Source organism: Esox lucius, chromosome 16 (genome assembly GCF_011004845.1).
Source record: "Esox lucius isolate fEsoLuc1 chromosome 16, fEsoLuc1.pri, whole genome shotgun sequence".
In the NCBI taxonomy this organism is placed as follows: Eukaryota; Metazoa; Chordata; class Actinopteri; order Esociformes; family Esocidae; genus Esox; species Esox lucius.
Window position 1 is genome coordinate 375,486 of NC_047584.1, and position 25,651 is coordinate 401,136.

Genomic DNA, 25,651 nt, shown 5'->3' on the forward strand with positions numbered 1-25,651 from the left:
TAAAACACACAGCCAGGGCAACTAAGGAGTGGCACCGTAAGAAGCATCTCAAGGTCCTGGAGTGGCCTAGCCAGTCTCCAGACCTGAACCCAATAGAAAATCTTTGGAGGGAGCTGAAAATCCGTATTGCCCAGTGACAGCCCCGAAACCTGAAGGATCTGGAGATGGTCTGTATGGAGGAGTGGGCCAAAATCCCTGCTGCAATGTGTGCAAACCTGGTCAAGAACTACAGGAAACGTATGATCTCTTTAATTTGATACAGTATTTGATACATCAGAAAAGCAGAACTTATGTCATGCAATAAAATGTGAAGAGTACCTATGATAAAAATTACAGACTTCTACATGCTTTGTAAGTGGGAAAGCCTGCAAAATCGGCAGTGTCAAATACTTGTTCTCCCCATTGTATCTACATAAGCATAAAAAGGCCCATTATTACTAACCATCAGTCCTGTGTTCCAATGACACATGATAATTTTAAAAAGGCTAATTGATTATGTTAGCACTGCTGAAAACTGTTGTGCTGACTAAAGAAGCAATAAAACTGGCCTTTAGCCGACTTCAGTTTCATCAGCTTCAGCGTTTATGGGTTTGTTTACAGGCTCAAAATATCCAGAAACAAAAAACATTTCTTCTGAAATGTATCTTGTTCTGAGAAATGAACTATTCTTGTTCCGAGAAAAGAAGGCTATACCATGCGAGAACCTGCTAAGGAAACTGAAGATGTCATACAACACAGTGTATTAATCCCTACACAGCATAAATAATCTCTAACCAGAATACAAAGATGAGCGGAAGGCCCCAGTGTACAACTGAGCAAGAGGACAAATACATTTGAGTGTCAAGTTTAAGAAATAGATGCCTCACAGGTTCTCAACTGGCAGTTTCATTAAACTGTACTGTGTCAACAGTGAAGAGGCCACTCCGGGATACTGGCAGTCTAGGCAGAGCAAAGAATAAGCAATATCTCAGAGCAGCCAATTAAAATAAAACATTTAGATGGGCAAAAGAACACACTGGACATCTGGAAAAAAAGAGGCCACCATCTTCCCTGTTGACGTTGAGAATGGTGTTTTGCAGGTCATTTGATGTTATTTTAATGAACAAAAAATAAGCTTTTCATTCAAACACAAGGAGATTTCTAAGTGACCCCAATCTTTTTAACAGTAGTGTAACTTTGGAGTATGTTTGTGTGATGAAGAAAATGTCTCTGAAAATTCTTGAGATGAGCTTTGTTCTCCTCGCTCTGAGGTGCCTGTGCTCGTGAATCATGGGTGAAAAGAAGCAATGACACGAATTGCCTGCAGTGCAGCAAACGCTACATTTAAACCTAAACACACTTAAATTGCTCAATTCCAAACTCTTGTTTTGTTTGGTCAGTTCATGCATTGCATGTATTATCCTTTCATGTGAATGTTTTTCAAGAGTTGTGCCTAAACAAGCACATGATTTTACAATTTAAATACAACCCAGTTTCGAAAAAGTTGGAACGCTGCGTAAAATGCAAATAAAAACAGAAGGCAATTATGTGTAAATCATTCATCCTTATATTTAATTGAAAATCATACAAGACAACATATTAAATGCTGAAAATAAGAAATGTTATAGTTTTTGGAAAAATATATGCCCATTTTTTATTTGTGTTCATATTTCAAAAAAGTTGGGACAGGGGCATGTTTACCACTGTGTTTATCACGGTTGCCCACGCAGTGTTTCACAGAGTGGTGAACCCCTCCCCATTCTAAATTCTGAGTTTAAATGATTTGCACATCATTGCATTCTATTTTTATTTACATTTTATGCAGCATCCCAACTTTTTTGGAAACAGGGTTGTATAATATGCTCAAATATTTATTTCTCATTCCTCTTATACATGAAAAGGCATGCATGTTGTCCTTATAATGCAGTTTGTTTGCAGCAAAGTCAGGTAGCAAGGGATGTCATGACATAGCAGGGCCATCTATTTGGACAACATGCAAAAACACAGTTGAAGACTTATTGCAAAATTAAGCCGTTTAAGCCTCATGACTCAACTAACACAGGTTGTTAGAACTAGTCTTGTGAGCTAATGTCAAGTGTCATTGTATTAAATCTAGTTAGGTTTACGTAGTAGGTAACCTACACTTTCTTGGTATTCTTTTACTTAGAATGCACTATTAACTTAAAAAAATTGAGATTAATAGGATGTATTATAGCCTTGAAACCACTCTTGACCGACTTCGCCAAATTTTATGACGATATTATAAAATACGGGGACAGGCTTATGAATCCTTTCTTTGCATTTTCAGCATGTTTGCTAATGCTAACTGAATTAATTTAGTAGGGCTGTCAAAGTTAACACAATTATTCTAAAATGCTTAACGCTGTAAATCTTTTTATTGCTGTTATTGTCTAATTTATACCTTTACCTATTATTCAAGTACCCTACCTTAAACATTTTGTACATTTTGGGAATCATTAAATAAAGATAGAAGACTTGTTTGTTTTCAACCATCCATCAGGAAAGGTACCATTTGCAGGTACTGTACCCATCTGAAACCCAAACATATTTTGGCCAAAACATCAAAGGACAATACCTTGAAAAGCTTAGGTTGTGATTCATTGTTGGATCAAATGCCTGCGCACCCAGCAGCTATCCAGATATGAGGGCCTGATGTGTTTTATATTGTAGCTTAATATAGCAGTTACTGTACTAGGGGCCTTGACAAGATCATGATGCTAGGAAATGGTAGAACTAAGGGAACAGAAACTACAAATAGATGCTGCCAGTTATTTTGCTCTTACTAAATTTCAAGTCATTGACAGTCTGTAGTTCACAATCAAAGGAGTATGCGATTAATTGTGATTAGATGCACTATATTTGGAAATGGCCCCAGAATATTCCTAACATGTTACTGCAAGCATGGACACGGAGTTGCTATTCACAAAATATCCACATCTGATTTGGGGTAGGAGAAAAAGCCTACAAGGCAGGAACTTGTTATGTCACATTGCCTTATTTTCACTCTTGGCGTTTTGATTTTCCCTATACAAATTTGTATTTTTCTCCCCAATTTTGTAACATCCAATCACTGCAACTATCCACATTATATGCCAATTTGGGTGTATAATGCTGCTTGCTCAGAAAGAAAGATATATATATATATACACACACACACACACACACACACACACACACACACACACACACACAAATATACACAGTTAGGTCCGGAAATAACTGGACACTGACACAAGTTTTGTTATTTTGGTTGTTTCTTAAAATATATTCAAGTTACAATCACATCCAAATTGGAGGAAGGGTTTAGGAATTACAGGTCTTTGATATGTAGCCCCCACTTTTTCAAGGGACCAAAAGTAATTGGACAACATGAGGTCAAAGGAGCTCTCAATGCAAGTGAAACAGGACATCTTTAGGCTGCAAAAAAAATAATCCATCAGAGAGATATCAGGAACATTAGGAGTGGCCAAATCAATAGTTTGGTACTGTGCATTCAGAGAAAAAAAAAGAATGCACTGGTGAACTGCAACACAAAAAGGCATGAATGTCCACGGAAAACAATATGATCGGATGATTATAGAATCCTTTCCATGGTAAAGAAAAATCCCTTTTTTGGGAAAAATCCCAACATCCAGCCAAGTGAAAAAACACTCTCCAGTAGATAGGCATATCATTATCCAAGTGTACCATGAAAAGAAGATTTCACAAGTGCAAATACACAGAGTTCAACACAAGGTGCTAACCATTTAGCCTCAAGAATAGAAGGGCCAGATTAGAATTTGCCAAAAAAACAAAAAAGCCAGCCCAGTTCTGGAACAGCATTCTTGGACAGATGAAATTAACATGTACCAGAATGATGGGAAGAAAAAAGTATGGAGAAGGCTTGGACTTGCTCATGATCCGAAGCATACCACATCATCTGTAGAACACAATGGAGGCAGCGTAATGGCATGGGCATGCATGGCTTCCAGTGGCACTGCGTCACTACTGTTTCTTGATTATGTGACAAGACAGAAGCAGCTGGATGAATTCTGAAGTGTATAGGGGGGCATATTCTCTGCTCAGATTCAACCAAATTCAGCAAACGGCACTTCACTTTACAAATGGACAATGACCCAAAACATACTGTGAAACTAGGAATTGTTTAAGGCAAAGAAGTTGAATATTCTTCAATGGGTGAGTCAACCACCTGATCTCAAACCGATTGAGCATGCATTTCACTTGCAGAAGACAAGCAGAAAGACCCACGAACAAACAACAACTGAAGACAGCTGCAGTAGGCCTGGCAAAGCATCACAAAGGAGGAAACCCAGCCTTTGGTGATGTCCATGTGCTCCAGACTTCAAGCAGTCCAATGGATTCTCGACTAAGTATAAAAAAAATATATTTTTATTGATTATTGTGTTAATTTATCCTTTTACATTTAAGCCACTGAAATAAGGGGACTGTGGATGAAAATGGTTTTAATTCCTTAACATTTCAAACAATATTTTGGTTCAACCCCTTGAATTAAAGCTGAAAGTCTGCAGTTCAATAGAATATTGTTTGTTTCATTTCAAATCCATTGTGATGGCAAACAGAGCCAAATTATGAAAATTGTGTCACTGTCCAAATATTTCCGGACCTAACTGTCTGTGTATGTATGTATGTGTGTGTATACAGTTGTGCTCATAAGTTTGCATACCCTGGCAGGAATTGTGAAATGTTGGCATTGATTGAAAAATAAATGACTGATCATGCAAAAGAACTGTCTTTTATTTAGTGATCACATGATGCCATGTATTATCTCATAGTTGTTTGGCTCCTTTTTAAAATCATAATGATAACAGAAATCACCCAAATTACCCTGATAAAAAGTTTACATACCTTTGAATGTTTGGCCTTCTTACAGACATAAAAGGAGACACACACAGGTGAAAATGGCAATTACAGGTGAATTTCCCACACCTGTGCTTTTCAAATTGCAATTAGTGTCCGTGTACAAATAGTCAATGACTATGTTATCTCTCATGGGGATGCACTGAGCAGCCTAGATACTGAGCCATGGGGAGCTGAAAAGAACTTACAAAAGACCAGCGTAACAAGGTAATGGAACTTTATAAAGGTGTAAAAGTATATAAAAAGATATCCAAAGCATTGCAAATGCCAGTCAGTACTGTTCAATCACTTATTAAGAAGTTGATAATTCAGGGATCTATTGATACCAAGCAAAGGTCAGGTAGATCAAGAAAGATATCAGCCAAAACTGCCAGAAGAATTGCTTGGGATACAAGAAAAACCCACAGTTAACCTCTGAAGAAATACTGGCTGATCAAGAAAAAGACGGTGTGGTTGTTTCAATGAGCACAATACGCCGATACTTGAACAAAAATCAGCTGCATGGTCGACTTGCCAGAAAGAAGCCATCTCTGCACCAATGCCACAAAAAAGGCTGTTTACAATACGCCCGAAAACACATTGACACGCCTCACAGCCTCTGGCACACTGCAATTTGGAGTGACGAGACCAAAATAGAGCTTTATGGTCACAACCTTAAGCGCTATGTTTGGAGAGGAGTCAACAAGGTCTAGAGTGAACAAAATACCATCCCCACTGTGAAGCATGGTGGTGGCTCACTAATGTTTTAAAGGCACAGGGAATCTTGTAAAAATGTATAACAAGATGAATGCAGCATGCTATCAGTATATACTGGCAGACAATGTGCAATCCTCTGGAATGTCCGCTCTTGGACAGTCCAGCACGACAATGACCCTAAACACAGTGGTTACAGCAGAAAAAGGTGAAGGTTCTGGAGTGGTCATCACAGTCACTCTGGGAAGATCTCAAACGTGCGGTTATGCAAGAAGACCAAAGACTTTGCATGACCTGGAAGTATTTTGCCAAGACGAATGGGCACCTGCAAGAATTCGGGGCCTCATAGACAACTATTACAAAAGACTGCAGGCTGTCATTGATGCTAAAGGTGGCAATACACAGTATTAAGAACTAAGGGTATGCAGTCTTTTGAACGGGGTCAGTAAAATAAATCTATGTTGCCATGTATTGTTTTATGATTGCCTTTCTGTAGTGATCTACAGTTGAATGTGAATCCCATAAGAAATAAAAGATGTGTTTTGCCTGCTCACTCTTGTTTTCTTTACAAATGGTACATATATTACCAATTCTCCAAGGGTATGCAAACTTTTGAGCACAAGTGTGTGTGTGTATATATACACACAGTGGGGAGAACAAGTATTTGATACACTGCCGATTTTGCAGGTTTCCCTACTTACAAAGCATGTAGAGGTCTGTAATTTTTATCATAGGTACACTTCAACAGTGAGAGTTGAAAAATCCCGAAAATCACATTGTATGATTTTTAAATAACTCATTTGCATTTTAGGCAAGCAGCTTGGTGAGAAGGCAACACCTGTTGGCGCACTAATTAGAAAATGGAAGAAGTTCAAGATGACGGTCAATCTCCCTCTGTCTGGGGTTCCTTGCACAATCTCACCTCGTGGTGCATCAATGATCATGAGGAAGGCGAGGGATCAGCCCAGAACTACACGGCAGGACCTGGTCAATGACCTGAAGAGAGCTGGGACCACAGTCTCAATGAAAACCATTAGTAACACACTACGCCATTATGGATTAAAATCCTGCAGCGCATGCAACATCCCCCTGCTCAAGCCAACGCATGTCCAGGCCCGTCTGAAGTTTGCCAATGACCATCGGGATGATCCAGAGGAGGAATGGGAGAAGGTCATGTGGTCTGATGAGACAAAAATAGAGCTTTTTGGTCTAAACTCCACTTGCCGTGTTTGGAGCAAGAAGAAGGATGAGTACAACCCCAAGAACACCATCCCAACCGTGAAGCATGGAGGTGGAAACATCATTCTTTGGGATCTGGAGAAGGTCTGTATGGAGGAGTGGGACAACATCCCTGCAGCAGTGTGTGCAAACCTGGTCAAGAACTACAGGAAACGTATGATCTCTGTAATTCCAAACAAAGGTTGATGTACCAAATATTAAGTTCTGCTTTTCTGATGTATCAAATACTTATGTCATACAATAAAATGCAAATGAATTACTTGAAAATGTGATTTTCTGGATTTTTGTTTTAGATTCCGTCACTCACAGTTGAAGAGTACCTATGATCAAAATTACAGAAAAAATTACATGCTCTGTGAGTGGGAAAACATGCAAAATCGGCAGTGTATCAAATACTTGTTCTCCCCACTGTGTGTGTGTGTGTGTGTGTGTGGTGTGTGGTGTGTGTGTGTGTGTGTGTGTGTGTGTGTGTGTGTGTGTGGTGTGTGTGTGTGTAGTGTGGTGTGTGTGTGTGTGTGTGTGTGTGGTGTGTGTGTGTGTGTGTGTGGTGTGTGTGTGTGTGTGTGTGTGGTGTTGTGTATATATATATATATATATATATATATATATATATATATATATAGAATGTGACATATATGTCACATTCTGCTTGATCATTACTTTCCATTAAAGAAAATGCAATATCCAAATATGTCTGAAATGTATCAGAACACTTCAAAATACATTATAACATTTTATTAAGATTGCTAAGAGAGATCACATAGCAGATCAAATAAGTCAAATTTTTCTCAGTAAATAATCGATTAAAACTGAGAGCAAGAGGACTTCTAAAAGTCATTTGATTCTGGTGTACAGAAGAGTTGGGTTGTAGTGGGATAGGAGTGTTTGATTTTATTTTATTTATTTTCAAAATGCATTTTATTTAGTGGCAACTCATGATTTAGCAACATTTTTCTACACATTGTCTCTGTAACTAACACATTAATAAAAAGAGTGAAAATAAGTGTACATGTAAACCAGTGGTAAATGTCCCACCTTAAAGGATTTTCTCAACACTTCATGATTCAAGAAATTTGGGAAATGGATACCATCCAGTAGGTACACAGAAATACTACAATCAGTGGGGGATTTGAACTTTTTACCCAGGTAATGTGGGACTCCATATCCCATGAGGTTTCCCCTTAATGATCAGTATAGGGGGCGGACTACTGTGGTACCCTACAGACTGACTAACTGATTGTTGATTGTCACTATACTTACGTCGGCTGGGACAAGCAGGCTCCTACCCATGTGCTGGTTTAAAAGAGAGCACCAGGCTTCAGTGTACCATTCATGTTGGGCACATACTTCTTAACTGTCTCATCATTCAGCCTGAGCCAAACACCATCATCATTGTGGATCTAAGGGAAAACAAGCAACAGAGGACAGAGAGCACAGCCATGCCCCCCTACTGTCACTACGGAAACGGAAGGGGGGGATGCAGAGTCCTCCCGGGCATAAGAACACCTTAGGTGAGGTTGCAGATGGGAGATAGAGACCAGGATCCAACAAAGAAGGTAAAGAAAGTATCAATACTAAACTCCAGGTTGAAAATGTAAAACCCAGGTTTAAAATTTGTAATAAAATAAAATGGACGAGGTTTGGTAATATATTTTGAATCTTGTGTATACACATACTAAACTGATAGTAACATCACTGAGCAGAATTTTGTGCTTTGCTAAAATTGGGTTGGACCGTCTCTGCTTTAAGATTCATGTTTGTCTTTCTCACTGCAGCCTCAAAGTGTCTTCCATGTATATGAAGCAACAGAAAGGGAAAGTTAACAAATAAATTAGCTCAGAAGAAATAATAATCATTAGTTAGTTGTAGACAAACTGCACTATTTTATTAAACCAAAACTGTCAAACAAAATTACTCTGCAGATTGCGAAGAATACATCCGGACTTTTGGTCCATTCAGACTAAATGCCTCAAAGATCCTCCACTGACTTTTTGCGCGGAAAAGAGGTATTGTCGGAAAATCCAGGAAACTTTCCAAAAGGTTGGAAGAACCTTTGGGACCATTTGTGGGATATTGCAACCTTAAAGGTAAAACACTTGGATCTCAAGATTCAGTCCTTATTATGTAAGGGATAAACACCAACATTCTGTTCATTACCTTAAAAATAAGGAGCACATTTTTCCAAGGTAATGTACAGAACGTAGATGTTTATCCTACATATACCACATATAAACGACATAAACAATAATTTACTAGTAGAAATTATTAAATATACATGTTTTATAAATGGAAATATGATTTATGATGTTTTGCTTGGAACACACAGAATCCAGTGATTCATTCAATTAGTTATAGAAATATAGAACTAATCTAAACAGAACAGCCCCACATGTGAAATGTAAGGAACTGTAAAGAGAAACACATTACCAGTCTGAATAGTGACTGTATTAAGGACTGGGTGGGGTCCATAAATATAGAATTAATTGAACGACTGATTGAAAGACTATAGAAATGAAAAAATTTTAAAGCATAAATTCACTAATAAAACATGTTAATAGAAACAAAAAGGTACATTCTGCTAGAATGTGTTTGCTTATGTTTTGCTAGTTGAAAACTGTGGTATATAAATGTTGGCGTTTATTGCTTTTGAAATGTAGTGGTTGTGTGTCCTTCCATGTTATGATTAGGTGTCCCATCTCTCGGTCTCGAAGACATCAACTTTCCAGTACAAAAAGAATGAATGTGCTTTCTACAATGCAGTGTTCAACAATACTGTAAGAGTATCACAAATAAATAGAGAAGAGAAAAAAAGTGAGAAAGAAAAGTTGAAAAGGAAATAGTGTCTAATACTAGCACGTGATCAAATCGCCTGGTCTCTAGCGGTTTACCTCATCAACGAAAGTGATTGTTCCATTGACTTGCACTATGCCTATCTGTTCACTCTGCAGGGAGGGGTGACTACGCACACGGAGGCCTGCGCTGTCCTTGGACACAAATTTGCGAACCTGAGAGAAGCAGAGGGGAGAATGGAAGAGAGTGAGCCGCAGGAGGGGAAGTAGACAGAGAGAGTGGCTGCAGAGGGGAAGAGGACACATACCTAGAAGGCAGACATTCTCATAGCAGACTTGGTCAGAGGACGAACACCCACCCACAGAGTAAAACAGTGGAAGAAAGAAGAGAATTGCTCCAACAGCTGGACATATCCAGTGCCAACCAGAGTTGATGGGACATGAAAATGAGATGCCAATCTCAGTGTGACTTCCCAGGATAAATAAAGTCAATGAAAACCACAGTGCCTTTCAGAAAGTATTCAGATGCCTTCCACTTTCTTCAGAATATGTTGTGTTCTAGACCTAATTTATAATGAATTAAATATATTTTAAATATATTTTTAAATTCATATTCAGACCCTTTGCCCACCAACACCAAATTGAGCTTAGATGCATCCTGTGTCCTTTAATCATCCGGGTGATGTCTCAAGAACTTGACTGGATTCCACCTGTGGCAAATTCAATGGAATAGACATGTTTTAGAAAGGCACAAACTTGCCTGTATAAAGTGCAACACTTCACAGTGCATGTCAGAGCAATAAATCAAGCCTTGAAGTCTAAGGAATTATCTGTAGACCTCTGAGTACTATGTTGAGGTATGGATTTGGGTAATAAAAACATTGCTATAGTACTGAACGTTCCCAGGAGCACAATGGGCATCATTGAGAAATGGAAGAAGTTTGGAGTCTACAATACTCATCCTAGAGCTGACTGTCCTGCAAATTAAGTAAATTAGTCAGGGAGGTGGGTCAAGAGTTTCTTGGTCAAGAGTTTCTCAGTAGAGATGGGAGAAACTGCCAGAAGGAAAACCAAAACCACCACTACAGCACTCCAATCAGGCCTTTATTTTTTTATTTATTTAACCTTTATTTTAGCACGGGATGTCATGCTTAGACCAAAGGTTTCTATTGCTGATGACCCCGGTTCAACACAATTGTTAAATAATAGAAAATATGGGAAAATAAAAACATGTAATTCAGAAGACATGGAAATATTTCTATATCATCCTTTTGAATTGCCCTAGAGGTACCCATTCATTCAATGTAAAATTTTCTTGGAATTTATTCCAAATTTGAAGTGCTATTCTACTTCTCTACCTAAGTTCGTGGAGATATACAGTAGGGAGAAAAAGTATTTGATACACTGCCGATTTTGAATGTTTTCCTACTTACAAAGCATGTAGAGGTCTGTCATTTTTATCATAGGTGCACTTCAACTGTGAGAAATGGAATCTAAAATCAGGAAAATCACATTGTATGATTTTTTTATAATTAATTTGCATTTTATTGCATGATATAAGTATTTGATCACCTACCTACCAGTATGAATTCCGGCTCTCACAGACCTGTTAGTTTTTCTTTAAGCCCTCCTGTTCTCCACTAATTACCTCTATTAACTGCACCTGTTTGAACTCGTTACCTATAAAAGACACCTGTCCACACACTCAGACTCCAACCTCTCCACAATAGCCAAGACCAGAGAGCTGTGTAAGGTCATCAGGGATGAAATTGTAGACCTGCACAAGGCTGGGATGGGCTACAGGACAATAGGCAAGCAGCTTGGTGAGAAGGCAACAACTGTTGGTGCAATTATTAGAAAATGGAAGAAGTTCAAGATGACGGTCAATCTCCCTCGGTCTGGGGTTCCATGCACAATCTCACCTCGAGGGGCATCAATGATCATGAGGAAGGCGAGGGATCAGCCCTGAACTACACGGCAGGACCTGGTCAATGACCTGAAGAGAGCTGGGACCACAGTCTCACAGAAAACCATTAGTAACACTACGCCGTCATGGATTAAAATCCTGCAGCGCACGCAAGGTCCCCCAGCTCAATGTCCCGGGCCGTCTGAAGTTTGCAAATTACCATCTGGATGATCCAGAGGAGGAATGGGAGAAGGTTATGTGGTCTGATGAGACAAAAATAGAGCTTTTTGGTCTAAACTCCACTTGCTGTGTTTGGTGCAAGAAGAAGGATGAGTACATCCCCAAGAACACCATCCCAACCGTGAAGCATGGAGGTGGAAACATCATTCTTTGGGGATGCTTTTCTGCAAAGGGGACAGGACGACTGCACCATATTGAGGGAAGGATGGATGGGGCCTTGTATCGCGAGATCTTGGCCAACAACCTCCTTCCCGCAGTAAGAGCATTGAAGATGGGCAGTCGGGTCGTGGCTGGGTCTTCCAGCATGACAACGACCTGAAACACACAGCCAGGGTAACTAAGGAGTGGTTCCGTAAGAAGCATCTCAAGGTCCTGGAGTGGCCTAGCCAGTCTCCAGACCTGAACCCAATAGAAAATCTTTGGAGGGAGCGACAGCCCCGAAACCTGAAGGATTTGGAGAAGGTCTGTATGGAGGAGGGTGTCAAAATCCCTGCCGCAGTGTGTGCAAACCTGGTCAAAAAATACAGGAAACATTATCTCTGTAATTGCAAACAAAGGTTTCTGTACCAAATATTAATGATGTATCAAATACTTATGTCATTAAATAAAATGCAAATGAATTACTAAAAAATCATACAATGTGATTTTATGGATTTTTGTTTTAGATTCCGTCACTCACAATTGAAGAGTACACCGGTGATAAAAATTACAGACTTCTACATGCTTTGTAAGTGGGAAAACCTGCAAAATCGGCAGTGTATCAAATACTTGTTCTCCACACTGTATATGCAGGTGTAACATATAACATGGTGACATCTGCATAGAGATGCAGGATACAACCTTCAATTGATAGACCAGTATCATTTATGTGAAAGGATAATAAAATGAGGCCAAGAATTGATCTTTGAGGGACCCCTTTTCATATGTAAAAAAAATCTGATTTCACTCCTTCTGTGAGTATACACAGAGATCTGTCATAGAAGTAATGTTCAAACCAGCTACAAGTAGCCTGAACAAAGCCCATTTCTGACAATTTCAGAATGAGCAACAAGTGATCATTGGTGTCAAAGGCTTTTGATAGACCAATAAAAAGTGCTGCACAGTATTTCCTGTTATCTAGACAACTTATCAAATCATTTAAAACCAAAGAAGCAGCAGATACAGTGCTATGATCAGGCCTGAACCCTGACTGGTGCATATTTAAAATAAAAAATATTGTAAGAAAAAATAAAAGGTTGTAGCTGCTTATTTAGCAGGGACTCCAAGATTATTTATTTATTCATTCAAAATAGGTATGATACCTGATATTAATGGTCAATTTAAGAACATGTGTCAGTGATACTGCAATGAAAAAGGGCAGCAAGCTGGATAAAAAAGGGATGGATGAGAATCTCGTCCTGTGGACTTCCTAACATCAATCCCAGTTAGTGCATCCAACAAATTATCTACAGAATGTGTTAAGACAGAAGCCATGCCTGAGAACGACATGCCGTCTGAGGACTGAGAGCAAGAGGAAAAGAATGATCTGGTTTGATGAGACCAGAATTTGAAATATTAGGCCTAAATGCCAAGCTCTACATGCCGTAGTGGTTTCAAGACAAGTCTGAGAATGTCATAGAGTGACCCAGCCAAAGCATCGACTTGAACCTAACTGAACTGGAGAGACCTGAAGATTGTAGTTCACAGATGCTCCCCATCACATATGACAGAGCTAGAGAGAACCTACAAGGACGAATGACACAAATTGCACAAATCCTTGTCTGCAAAGATATTGGAGGCATACCTACTAAGATTGGAAGCTATAATCGCTGCCAAAGTCTCTTCTAGGAAATACTGAATAAATTGTTTGAATAGTTATGTATGAGATATTTACATTTAAAACTTTCAATAAATTCACAAATATCTCCAAAAATGTGTTTTCAATTTGTAATTATGGGGTACTGTGTACATTCATGGCAAACATTTTTGTAAATTAAGTCTATAACACAGCACAATTGTGAAGGAATTGAAGGCACTGTAAATAAAATTGAATAGGAAAAAGCTACCAACTACACAGTTTTTCGATTGCATTGGATATGATCAACCAGAAAGCAGATAAACAGCTGAATGGAAATGTGCAGTCTGTTGCTTGTTTTCCCATTGTCAATTTGATAAATACAAAACAGTGACACAGAACTTGGTTTGTGACCGTAATAAATAATCATAGCATTAAACATAAAACACTCCCCTGTGTTGTATGAAAAATATTCACATAGACAAGTCCCAGTTAAAGTAGGAGTGAACAAGACGTGAAATAGATATTCCTGCGGAATACACCTAGACACTGAACACAACAGAAGACCAGTAAATGAAACAGTAAACATCCATTCAGTAGGGGCTGTGTTGGTTGGATTACATAATTTTGTTGTTGAATGTTAACAGGATGAATGTATTCTCAAGTGTGGCTGTGTTTTAGACTGTATGACCTCAGGTGAGTCCATCTCACCTTGCTAGGTTGGGGCTCAGCCTTGGGTTTAACCATCTGTGTGCCTGGTGGGATCATGCCTTTAGGAGGGTCTTTCACCTCCACCTCCAGACCAGCATCTAATGGGGTGAAACACAAACATTTAGCTAGCAGGTAGACTAAACATAATACAAATGTTTTATGTTTTACTAATGTGAGGGCTTGTGTCAAACTGTAAAGGAACAGAAACTCTAACACATTGGCAAAGGTTTTGTTGACAAGGTCTTCGCAATGTCATTTCTGTTCACTTTCACAATTAAATGAATGAAAGAAATATAAGTGACCCCAACCCTGGTCCGTGTTACCAATCTCGATGCCATCGATGGTGACGTGAATGGTGTAGAGGCCAACAGCCCCTGGGGTCCAGTTTGCACTGTATGTCCCATCTGTGTTGGCCCGGATTAACATGTTCTCACTGGGCCTGGAGGGTTACCCACGGATGAACATTTTCAACTTGAAATAAACAATGAAGCTTCACTTAAAATGTTATTACTTAATGTTCAAAAAGTTTGTTACATCTCTTACCTCTTTGGAGTGGGCGAAGCAAATCGAAGCTCCTCAAATGAGTAATTCTCATAGGCCTAGACAATGAAAGGATAAGTATTGGATCAAAAACATAAGACAGGTTCTAACATAAAAAAATATATTATATTATATACTTTGTCATAACAGACTCGGTGAGCAACAGCGTGGTCTAGGTTCTGCCAATGGTTTAAACCCATCTCTATCTTGGTATAAAATACAGGCCAAGTATTAAAACTAAATTATGCATGGAGAGATATAACATAATACAGAATCTGTTTAAACTCTGTAGTCCAAGGATTATAGCTGCCTAACCTTCATCATTGTGATGGCAATATAGCGTGCCTCCTTGACAATCATGGGCTCGTAAGTGGCCTCCAACTTGGGCATGGGCAGGCCTCCAAATGTCAGGTCAGCAGTGCCTGAAGAGGTGTTGGCACTGCCTGGGAGGCGTTGCAGCTTCCTCATGCACTCCTGTTGCATGGACTTCTTCTGGGAGACAGGCACTGCCTTTACCTCCACCTGGAGTAGAGACAAGCGATGCATTCCGTTCACAAACATTTGTTGATATTCTTAAATAGTGGCTCTAAAAAGTATTCAACACCTTTTTCAACTTATCCATGTTTTTTTGTAGTACAACACTCATCAACACAAAGTTGTCAAAGTGAAAATTGTAATTACACATACAAGAGAGCAACAAACTGACTGCATAAATATTCAACCTAGGCTTTGAGTCTATACAGCTTTGAGTTCATTTGGATAAGTCTATTCCAGCAATGAACATCTTGATGCAAGCATTCCCCATTTGCCTTTTTAAAATTGCTCAAGCTTAGTCAAGTTGGATGGTGAATAGCAATTTCCAATTCTTTCAATACAATTTTAATTGGACTGAAGTCTAGGCAATGATGGGGCCACTGAAGGAAATGCACAGACTTGTCCAGAAGGCTCTTCAACGTTGTCTCGACTTAAGGTTGTTGAATGCTTAAGGTTGTTGAATTTACACTGCATGAATAGTCACCCACAATGATGCTGCCACCACCGTGCTTCTGGGCAGGGATGGTGTTCTCAGGAGGATGTGCATTGTTAGGGTGCGCCAAACACTGCACTAAATAAAATCTCTATTGAAGTGTCATCAGACCATAGATTCTTCTTCGACATGGCCTGAGATTCTTCCACAAACTAAAGATGAGAATTAATGTGAGTTTTCTTTATGCCTCTCCCGCAAAAAGAACTTATGTGAAGCAGCTCAGCCATGGAAGGCTTTAAACTCCTTTCGAGTTGCCATAGACCTCTTGGTAGCCACCTTGACTGGTGCTCTTCTCGCCCAGATTCCCAACAGTTTTTGAGGATGGCCTTTTGTAGACAGATTCACAGTTGTGCCATATTCTCTCCATATCTTAATCATGTTCTTTACTGTGTTCCAAGGGACATTCAATGCCAATACCCTGGACTGGTGTTTTGAAGAATCTTCTTATACTTGAAGTTTTGCATCTCCTGCATCTTTCACAATCAAATTACCAGATTTTCATCTGGTCGAAGAGGCAGTGTGTCAGGAGAAATGTAAAAAGAGATATGCTGTTGCATTCATTTCTTAAGTTCTACAGCACTACACATACTAACGTTCACAAGTTTGCGGTCACTTAGAAATGTTCTTGTTTTCAATGACAACATACATTAAGTGAGTTTCGAAAATATAGCTTAATTAATAGGAAATATAGTTATTGACAAGGTTAAAAATAATCTTTAATTGAATTAATAATTGTGTCCTTCAAACTTTGCTTTGAGATCAGTTGACTGTGCTGGCCACTCCATTATAGACAGAATACCAGCTGACTGCTTCTTCCCTAAATAGTTATTGCACAGCACCATAGTTGTGCATTGGGTCATTGTCCTCTTCTAGGAGGAAACTGGCTCCAATCATGCGACGTATGGCATGGCGTTGCAAAATGGAGTGATCGCCTTCCATCTTCAAGAAACCTTTCACCCTGTAGAAAGCTTCCAATTTACTACCACCAAAGCAACCCCAGACCATCCCATTGCCTCAACCAAGCATAGATGGTGTCAAGCACTCCCTAACAGCATCTTTTCATTTGGTCGGCATCTCACACATTTTCTTCTTTGTGGCCCAAACACATCAAACTTAGAAGTGTCTGAACATAACACTTTTTTCTATTTTTTTCTCTGTCCAGTGTCTGTTCTTTTGCCAATCTAAATGTTTTCTTTCAATTGGCCAGTCTGATATGTCTTTTTCTTTGCAACCCTGCCTAGAAGGCCTGCATACCAGAGTCACCTCTTCACTGTTGAGACTGGTGTTTTGCAGGGACTATTTAATGAAGCTGCCAGTCGAGGACCTGTGAGGCGTCTGTTTCTCAAACTAAATACATTAATTAATTCTTCGTCCGCTTATCCGGGACCAGGTCGCGGGGGCAGCAGTCTAAGCAGAGATGCCCAGACTTCCCTCTCCCTAGACACTTCCTCTAGCTCTTCCGGGTCGGACACCGAGGCGTTCCCAGGCCAGCCGGGAGACATAGTCCCTCAAGCGTGTCCTAGGTCTTCCCCGGGGTCTCCTCCCGGTGGGACGGGCCCGGAACACCTTCCCGGGAAGGCGTTCAGGAGGCATCCGGAACAGATGTCCAAGCCACCTCAGCTGACCCCTCTCGATGTGGAGGAGCAGCGGCTCTACTCTGAGCTCCTCCCGGGTGACCGAGCTTCTCACCCTAAGGGATCGCCCAGCCACCCTGCGGAGAAAGCACATTTCGGCCGCCTGTATCCGGGATCTTGTCCTTTCGGTCATGACCCAAAGCTCATGACCATAGGTTAGAGTAGGATCGTAGATTGACCGGTAAATCGAGAGCTTCGCCTTGCGTCTCAGCTCTTTCTTCACCACGACAGACCGATACATTGACCGCATTACTGCAGAAGCTACACCGATCCGTCTGTCAATCTCCCGTTCCATCCTTCCCTCACTCGTGAACAAGACCCCTAGATACTTAAACTCCTCCACTTGAGGCAGGCACTCTCCACCAACCTGAAGTGGGCAAGCCACCCTTTTCCGATTGAGGACCATGGCCTCGGATTTGGAGGTACTGATTTTCATCCTGACTGCTTCACACTCGGCTGCAAACCGTACCAGTGCATGTTGAAGGTCCTGGTTTGAAGGGGCCAACACGACAACATCATCCGCAAAGAGCAGAGACGAAATCGTGTGGTCCCCAAACCTGACACCCTCTGGCCGCTGGCTGCACCTAGAAATTCTGTCCATTAACCGGCGACAAAGGGCAGCCCTGCCGGAGTCCAACATGCACCGGGAACAAGTCTGACTTACTGCCGGCAATGCCAACCAAGCTCCTGCTTCGGTCGTACAGGGACCTGACAGCCCATAGCAAAGAACCCTGGACCCCATATTCCCGAAACACTCTCCACAGGATGCCGCTAAGGACACAGTCGAATGCCTTCTCCAAATCCACAAAACATGTGGATTGGTTGGGCAAACTCCCATGAACCCTCCATCACCCCGTAGAGGGTATAGAGCTGGTCCAGTGTTCCATGGCCCGGACGAAAACCACACTGTTCCTCCTGAATCCGAGGTTCTACTATCGGCTGTATTCTCCTCTCCAGTACCCTGGCATAGACTTTAACGGGGAGGCTAAGAAGTGTGATCCCCCTGTAGTTGGAACACACCCTCCGGCCCCCCTTCTTAAAAAGAGGGACCACCACCCCGGTCTGCCATCCCAGAGGCACTGTCCCCGACCGCCATGCGATGCTGCACAGGCGTGTCAACCAAGACAGCCCCACAACATCCAGAGACTTGAGGTACTCAGGGCGGATCTCATCCACCCCCAGTGCCTTGCCACCGAGGAGTTTCTTGACTACCTCAGTGACTTCATCCCGGGTGATGGACGAGTCCACCTCAATGGAAGACGTGACGGCGGGATTTAGGAGATCCTTGAAGTACTCCTTCCACTGCCCGACGACATCCCCAGTTGAGGTCAACAGCTGCCTACCTCCACTGTAAACAGCGTTGGTAGGGCACTCTTTCCCTCTCCTGAGGCGCCGGACGGTTTGCCAGAATCTCTTTTGAGGCCAGCCGATAGTCCTTCTCCATGGCCTCACCGAACTCCTCCCAGGCCCGAGTTTTTGCCTCCACAACCACCCGGGCTGCAGTCCGCTTGGCCTGCCGGCATCCGTCAGCTGCCTCAGGAGTCCCACAAGCCAACCAGGACTGATAGGACTCCTTCTTCAGCTTGACGGCATCCCTTACTTCCGGTGTCCACCACCGGGTTCGGGGATTGCCGCCTTGACAGGCACCGGAGACCTTACGGCCACAGCCCCGAATGGCCGCTTCGACAATGGAAGTGGAGAACATGGTCCACTCGGACTCAATATCTCCAGCCTCCCTCGGGATCCAGTCGAAGCTCTGCCGGAGGTGGGAGTTAAAGATCTCTCTGACAGGAGACTTGGCCAGACGTTCCCAGCAGACCCTTACAGTACGCTTGGGTCTGGCGAGTCTGTCCAGCTTCCTCCCCCGCCATTGGATCCAACTCACCACCAGGTGGTGATCAGTTGACAGCTCCGCCCCTCTCTTTACCCGAGTGTCCAAGACATTGAGGTACTCAGGGCGGATCGCAGGTCAGATGAAATGAAAACAAAATTTGCAGTGGTCTCTTAATTTTAACACTTCTGTTCCTCACTCAAAACCTTCCTTTTCGAGAATTTCATGATTTGCTGTTTGGCTATTTGCAGTTTACGAGAAAGGGGCCTAATAAAGTGATTGTATCTAAAAGTTGAAAAGCACAAACACGGTAATGAAATTGGATCCAACTTCTGAATGAATGGTAAACTTAACTTGTTTTATAAATACCAAAAATTTAATTAGTGTGTCAAAGCTTTATGAAAATAAATGCCACAAAAGTAAAATGCAAAACATGCAAGCAGAACATTCAAAGTACAACCATTTTGGAATTTCTATGTCATTCAGCTGACCTACACTCCCAACAAAGCAAGGTAAGTGCAGAAGGATGTTCTTGGAATTTAATGTTTTATTAAGCCTGATAGTTCAGGTTTGTTTAACCAGAAGGTTCACATTTCATTTACTTGCTGTAAGATTAATAAACCTTTAACAAGGTGAAGGAAGATAATTGAATAAAAATATCATACATTTTTAGACTAACAAATGTTAAACTTTACTGAACGCTCCCAAACAAGAAAAAGAACCAGCCAAGCCTAGTTCGGCCGGCCTGCGATTAGAACGGATGAATGTTGTTGCCCTCACTGCATTCAAACCAGGGTCCCCTAACGTGACAGACCGTGTCTTTAACCACAGATGTGATGTTTGTATACTTCTGCATTGTTAAACAAATTAGTTAAAACTCCACGTTTCTCACAACTAGTTCCCTACATTAGCTAACATCCAAACCAACAACAAGTATAACAGGGTTGCTACACTACATTCGGGTTAAATTAGAAAGAGATTACTGTAGATGGCTTGCTATACAGTAATTAAAACAATGACTCCAATCACTCCATGTGATTCCACTACACTATGTGAACTATGCTTTGTAAATCTCAATTGAGGGGAATGTGTATGTTACCGGCGCAGTTTGTCCATCGCAATATAACCATAAAGATGTACTTTAGCACTATAATGTAGCTATTGGAGCTTGTAGCAAGTGATGTTTTGGTCTGGCTGTACAGTACCTATAATGAGATCAATGACTCCAATCACTCCATGGATGGATTGTTTCTTTAGAAAACTATGACCGTTGAATAGCCAACCATTACGCTATGTGAACTACGCTATGTAAATCAAGGGCTATATGCCCCTTGCCGGTGCAGTTCATCCATCGCAATATAACCATAAACAGTTTTATTTTAGGCTTACTATAACATGGCTACTTAAGCTTGTAGACAGCAAAATTGTTGTCTTAATGCCTAATTTGTTTTGCCCATGGCGAGGATCGGATGCTGATTGCCAACGTGGCAGTGCGCGTCACCACTACGCCATGGGTAGTCAGTCAGTCACTCACTCAGTAAGAGACATTTGCTGTTCTTGGCCGGCTCTGCTTACGCGGTCCGGCAAAAATGAACAAAAAAACACCTTATTTAACTGCAAAGAAATTTGAATTACAGAATTGTATACTCATAATGACACACCGGTGGGTTTAGATCTGGGTGCAAATGATAAAAATCAATGCTATTTATGGTTTTAAATATTTAGATTTTAATCTCTACTAGATGTGTTAATAGTGGACCATCACAAAATTCCATCTCTCAAAAGCGTGTATACTGTATTGTCCTCTTCTCTTTTAAGTATGGGCAGCCACAACCTTAAAAGAGAAGAGGACAAAGCTGCATTTTTAGGTCCATTTAATTTACAGTAAGATTATCAAGTCACATTCATTTTCAATTATATTATGCTTTTAAATAGCACTCCCTGTTTGGACCAGAATACTGGGAAGACCGGTAATATCTAGCAATTTTATCAAGACGCACAATTGGCACATTCTCATGAAAATATTAAAGCCTAGTCTATATCAATTGATTGAAAACAGCCATCATATCCTTTCATTACAAACAAGCATGTGATGATGCATGATTATTATCCCCAAATGTTTTTTTAAACCCTGACCTTCATGTGGGGCACATGCACCACATCTCCGTACTGGTCTTTGGTCTGGACAGCCACTGTGGTAGGCCAGCCACAGCGGATGTCGTCCTTATTCAGTATCAGAGAAGTCTTCTGTGGGTCCGCGTAAGAGTCTGGCTGCAGCCACCTTAAATGGGGAAAGAGGGGGTTGGGACCATTTGTTTATTTATCTACTTATCAAGAATCTGACCTATAGGCAAAATTATTTATAATACAGCGAAGCTTCATCATACTGTTTATCCAAGCTTACTGGGCCATGAGCTTTTATGTCCCCCATGACATCGTGCAACTCCGTACAATTCAGGAAGATCTAAATACATACCCCTTTTAAACTGACTGATATCAGTACCATAATTTCCCATTTACAAACTGTGGCTTATACACGGATTCTGAAAACATTTATACATGGTTAATACATGGGTGCGGCTAATACACAAGTTTAAATTTTTAAAACCGTTTCTATCGGCGAAACATTTTCACAGATAATTGCTTGATGACATAGAGGTCTCAGAAACGTATACAGGGTTTTCATTAAAGGGTTTTCAAAAACATTAATTACTGTTTATTATTAATGTACCTTGTTTGCATGAGTCATAATTGACCATTCGCAAAAGCCTGATCTTAGCTACTGTTACTGCTACGTCTGTCAAGCTGCGCTTCTTAGTAAGCAGCAACTACTGTAAACAGCGAAGCATGGAGGGGAGAAGTAGCATATTACCAGCCAGTGTAAGTGATTCTTTTTGGAGTAATACCTTCGCGATATCCTCCAGATCAAGGCATATGTTCATAATATTCAGATAAACAAGGAAGGAGACATAATATTTTAAACAAGCATACCAATCTCCATCAAAGAATAAGAAACGTCATGAAGTCAAATGTGACTAGCACAACTTTGTGGACCAGTCATGCTCTTGCACTGCCGGGTAAGTTCTGTTTATATAGCTATTATTGAACTCACCTGCAGAAATTCACCTGTTAAAGTTAAGCCTTCGAGTGCCCCAACATAGCAAACAAATTTTAGAGGTAGCTAGCTATCTATCTAACGTAGCAGTAGCAAGTACGACATATGAATGGTCATGTTAGCAAAAACTATAATGTCAGTGTTAGATAACGGTGTTGTCTAATCAATAATTACATATAAACGTTGACTAAAGCATTTCACAACCCAAAAGAAGTCACTGTAACTGACTCCCACCCATAAACTTTTCGGGTACCTGTTGTCGGATTTGCAGCAGGTGCCATAGTGAAGGCACACCGCGTCACCATTACGAACATTAACGACGAAAGCTTGACAGAACGTTTTTATGTAGGTAGGATTGGACTGTTTTGGAGGAGGGGTTTCACAAAAGGCCAATTAACCACACCCATATATATGCGGTTTAAATATGGTTACGTTTAATACTTGGGTTTGTATACAAAAAGCTATAAAATAAATGGTGCCGTTTATACACAGTGAGGGTTATAAATGGGGAATTACAATAGTTAGACTAGTACTATGGGTAAAAAAGAGGAGGAAAACGTTTACCAATGTCTTGTTTTAAAACAACAATGTGTACATTGGAATGTGTTTTCTCTTCCAATCACCTGGCCAGTCGCCCTCCACTGGAGTTCTGTACACAGGTGATAAAGTCCTCCAAGAAGGAGTGCTCGTTGGTCTGTAGATGCAGGGGCAGGTTACCCTCCAGAGCCTCCAGGATGGTAGGAGAGTGGGACAAGGCGAGCCCCTTGCTCAGGATACCAGAGTGGGCCTTACACACCTGGGGCACAGGGTCACAAAATGTATACAAATTCGGCAATATCCAAAGGTTACATGTTGACAAAGGCTTGATGTCAGAAATGTGTCCATGGTTACTTCTGATATTAAGGTTGTAAGTCCTGGATGTCATTTTAAAGATAATTTCATGACAGCTTTAGAAATTATATAACACATTTTTCTTTTTTTAATGATTTCATAGTATCGAACACCTGGAGAGAGGCCTCTTCGAGAATCTCAAGGTCTTCTTCAAGTTCATTCCCTGGGAAAAAAAGTATAAAGTATAAAATATGACATGCCATTTGGTGCAAATTATATATAATCATACATGCACACATCATCATGCACATACATTTGCAACCTTATTGGCATGTTAATGATGAAATATAAATATACAAAAATGTATTAATAATTGGTTTTGTCAATGTGTGATTCAGTTTTTTTTCTGTGTTTTTTTCTTGCATTTCTTTTGATTACATTTAGATGGAAACTGCACTAGGTGCTTGCCATAGCTTATTAGACAGCAAATTTTCTGTTTTGTGCTGTCCGTTGATTTGAAATGTTTGAGAAAATATTATTTGGAAAATACTCAGTAATCTACAGCAGCAATAATTCTATTGGGATCAAAAGGGATAAATAGACAATAACAACATAATTTGAAATCCCTTTGTAGATTGTATCAAGCTGAGTACAGTTCCAAGGTGTACTCAGTATGTGCCTTTGGCAGTTTGCATTAAACAGTCATGCAATAGTCATTTTACTGCTGAACAATGTTAGTACACAGATGAGAGCTGTCCCAATTCGGCCTTATGAATAAAAACAAACCATTGAATTAGCCATCGAAGAGACACAGACGACCAACCCACTCTCATATACAGTTAGGTGCAGACATATTTGGACACTGACACAATTTTCATAATTTTGGATCTGTACGCCACCCCAATGGATTTAAAATGAAACAACTAAGATACAACTGAAGTCCAGACTTTCAGATTTAATTGAGGGGGTTGAACAAAAAATATTGTATGAAATGTTTAGGAACTGCAACCATTTTCAGGGGCTCAAATGTAATCGGACAAATTAAGATAATCATGAATAAAATGTTCATTTCTAATAAAAATCCTTTGCAGGCAATGACTGCTTGAAGTCTGGAACGTATGGGTTTCCTCCTTTGTGATGGTTTGCCAGGCCTTTATTGCAGCTGTCTTCAGTTGTTTGTTCATGGGTCTTTCTGCCTTAAGGTTTGTCTTCAGCAAGTGAAATGCATGCTCGATCAGGTTGAGATCAGGTGATTGGCTCGGCCATTGCAGAATATTCCACTTCTTTGCCTTAAAAAACTCCTGGGATGCTTTTGCATTATGTAAAGTGAAGTGCCACCCAGACAATATATTTTCCTATACGCTTCGGAATTTATCCGGCTGCTCCTGTCTTCAGTCACATCATCAACAAACACTAGTGACCCAGTGCCACTGGAAGCCAACTAACTCTAAATGTGTTTTACAGATAATGTGGTATGCCTCAGACCATGAGCCGTTCCCAAGTCTTTTTTGACCTATAGAGTTTTAGCCGGCAAAGGCGAATGGCATGGTGGATTGTGTTCACCAACAATGTTTTCTGGAAGTATTCCTGAGCCCATGTTGTGATTTCCATTACAGTATCATTCCTGTATGTGATGCAGTGCCGTCTGAGGGCCCGAAGATCACAGGCATCCAGTATGGTTTTCTGGCCTTGACCCTTACGCACAGAGATTGTTCCAGATTCTCTGAATCTTTGGATGATATTATGCACTGTAGATGATGATAACTTCAAACTCTTTGCAATTTTTCTCTGAGAAACTCCTTTCTGATATTGCTCCACTATGTTTCGCCGCAGCATTGGGGGAATTGGTGATCCTCTGCCCATCTTGACTTCTGAGAGACACTGCCACTCTGAGAGGCTGTTTTTATACCCAATCATGTTGCCAATTGACATAAGTTGCAAATTGGTCCTCCAGCTGTTCCTTTTCTGTACATTTAACTTTTCTGGCCTCTTATTGCTACCTGTCATAACTTTTTTGGAATGTGTAGCTCTCATGAAATCCAAAATGAGCCAATATTTGGCATGACATTACAAAATGTCTCACTTTCAACATTCGATACGTTATCTATATTCTATTGTGAATTAAATATAAGTTTGAGATGTGTAAATTATTCCATTCCTTTTTTACTCACACTTTTTTGGAATCAGGTTTGTAACAAGTCTTCAAGAACCTTAATCAATGTTGAAGCACAACAATTAAAAGCTGTATTATCAGCATAAAAGTGGTATTCAGGAATAAAACCGATGGTAAAAAGCAGGGCAAACCCCTTTTGGATAATTAAGGTATCAAAGATCGAGCCACCAAACTGGACACAGTTTAATCTGACAGGTAGTTCTTGAATCATGACACTGCCTGACAAGAAATGTTTTCTAAAATGAATCTTGTTAAAGACTTTGGCTAAAA

At 40.5% G+C, this 25,651-nt stretch overlaps 1 protein-coding gene across 1 annotated transcript in view; it reads right to left on the minus strand.

The window, feature by feature from the left end:
- Window positions 1-25,651, minus strand: part of mycbp2 (MYC binding protein 2) — a 331,873-nt gene that overhangs the window by 101,614 nt on the left and 204,608 nt on the right. The window contains 10 exon segments of the mRNA XM_020054739.3: window positions 8,071-8,138; window positions 8,141-8,210; window positions 9,699-9,815; window positions 14,231-14,328; window positions 14,554-14,669; window positions 14,774-14,829; window positions 15,086-15,292; window positions 21,399-21,543; window positions 23,001-23,173; window positions 23,382-23,431. Of these exon segments, the coding sequence (XP_019910298.2) occupies window positions 8,071-8,138; window positions 8,141-8,210; window positions 9,699-9,815; window positions 14,231-14,328; window positions 14,554-14,669; window positions 14,774-14,829; window positions 15,086-15,292; window positions 21,399-21,543; window positions 23,001-23,173; window positions 23,382-23,431 (1,100 nt within the window).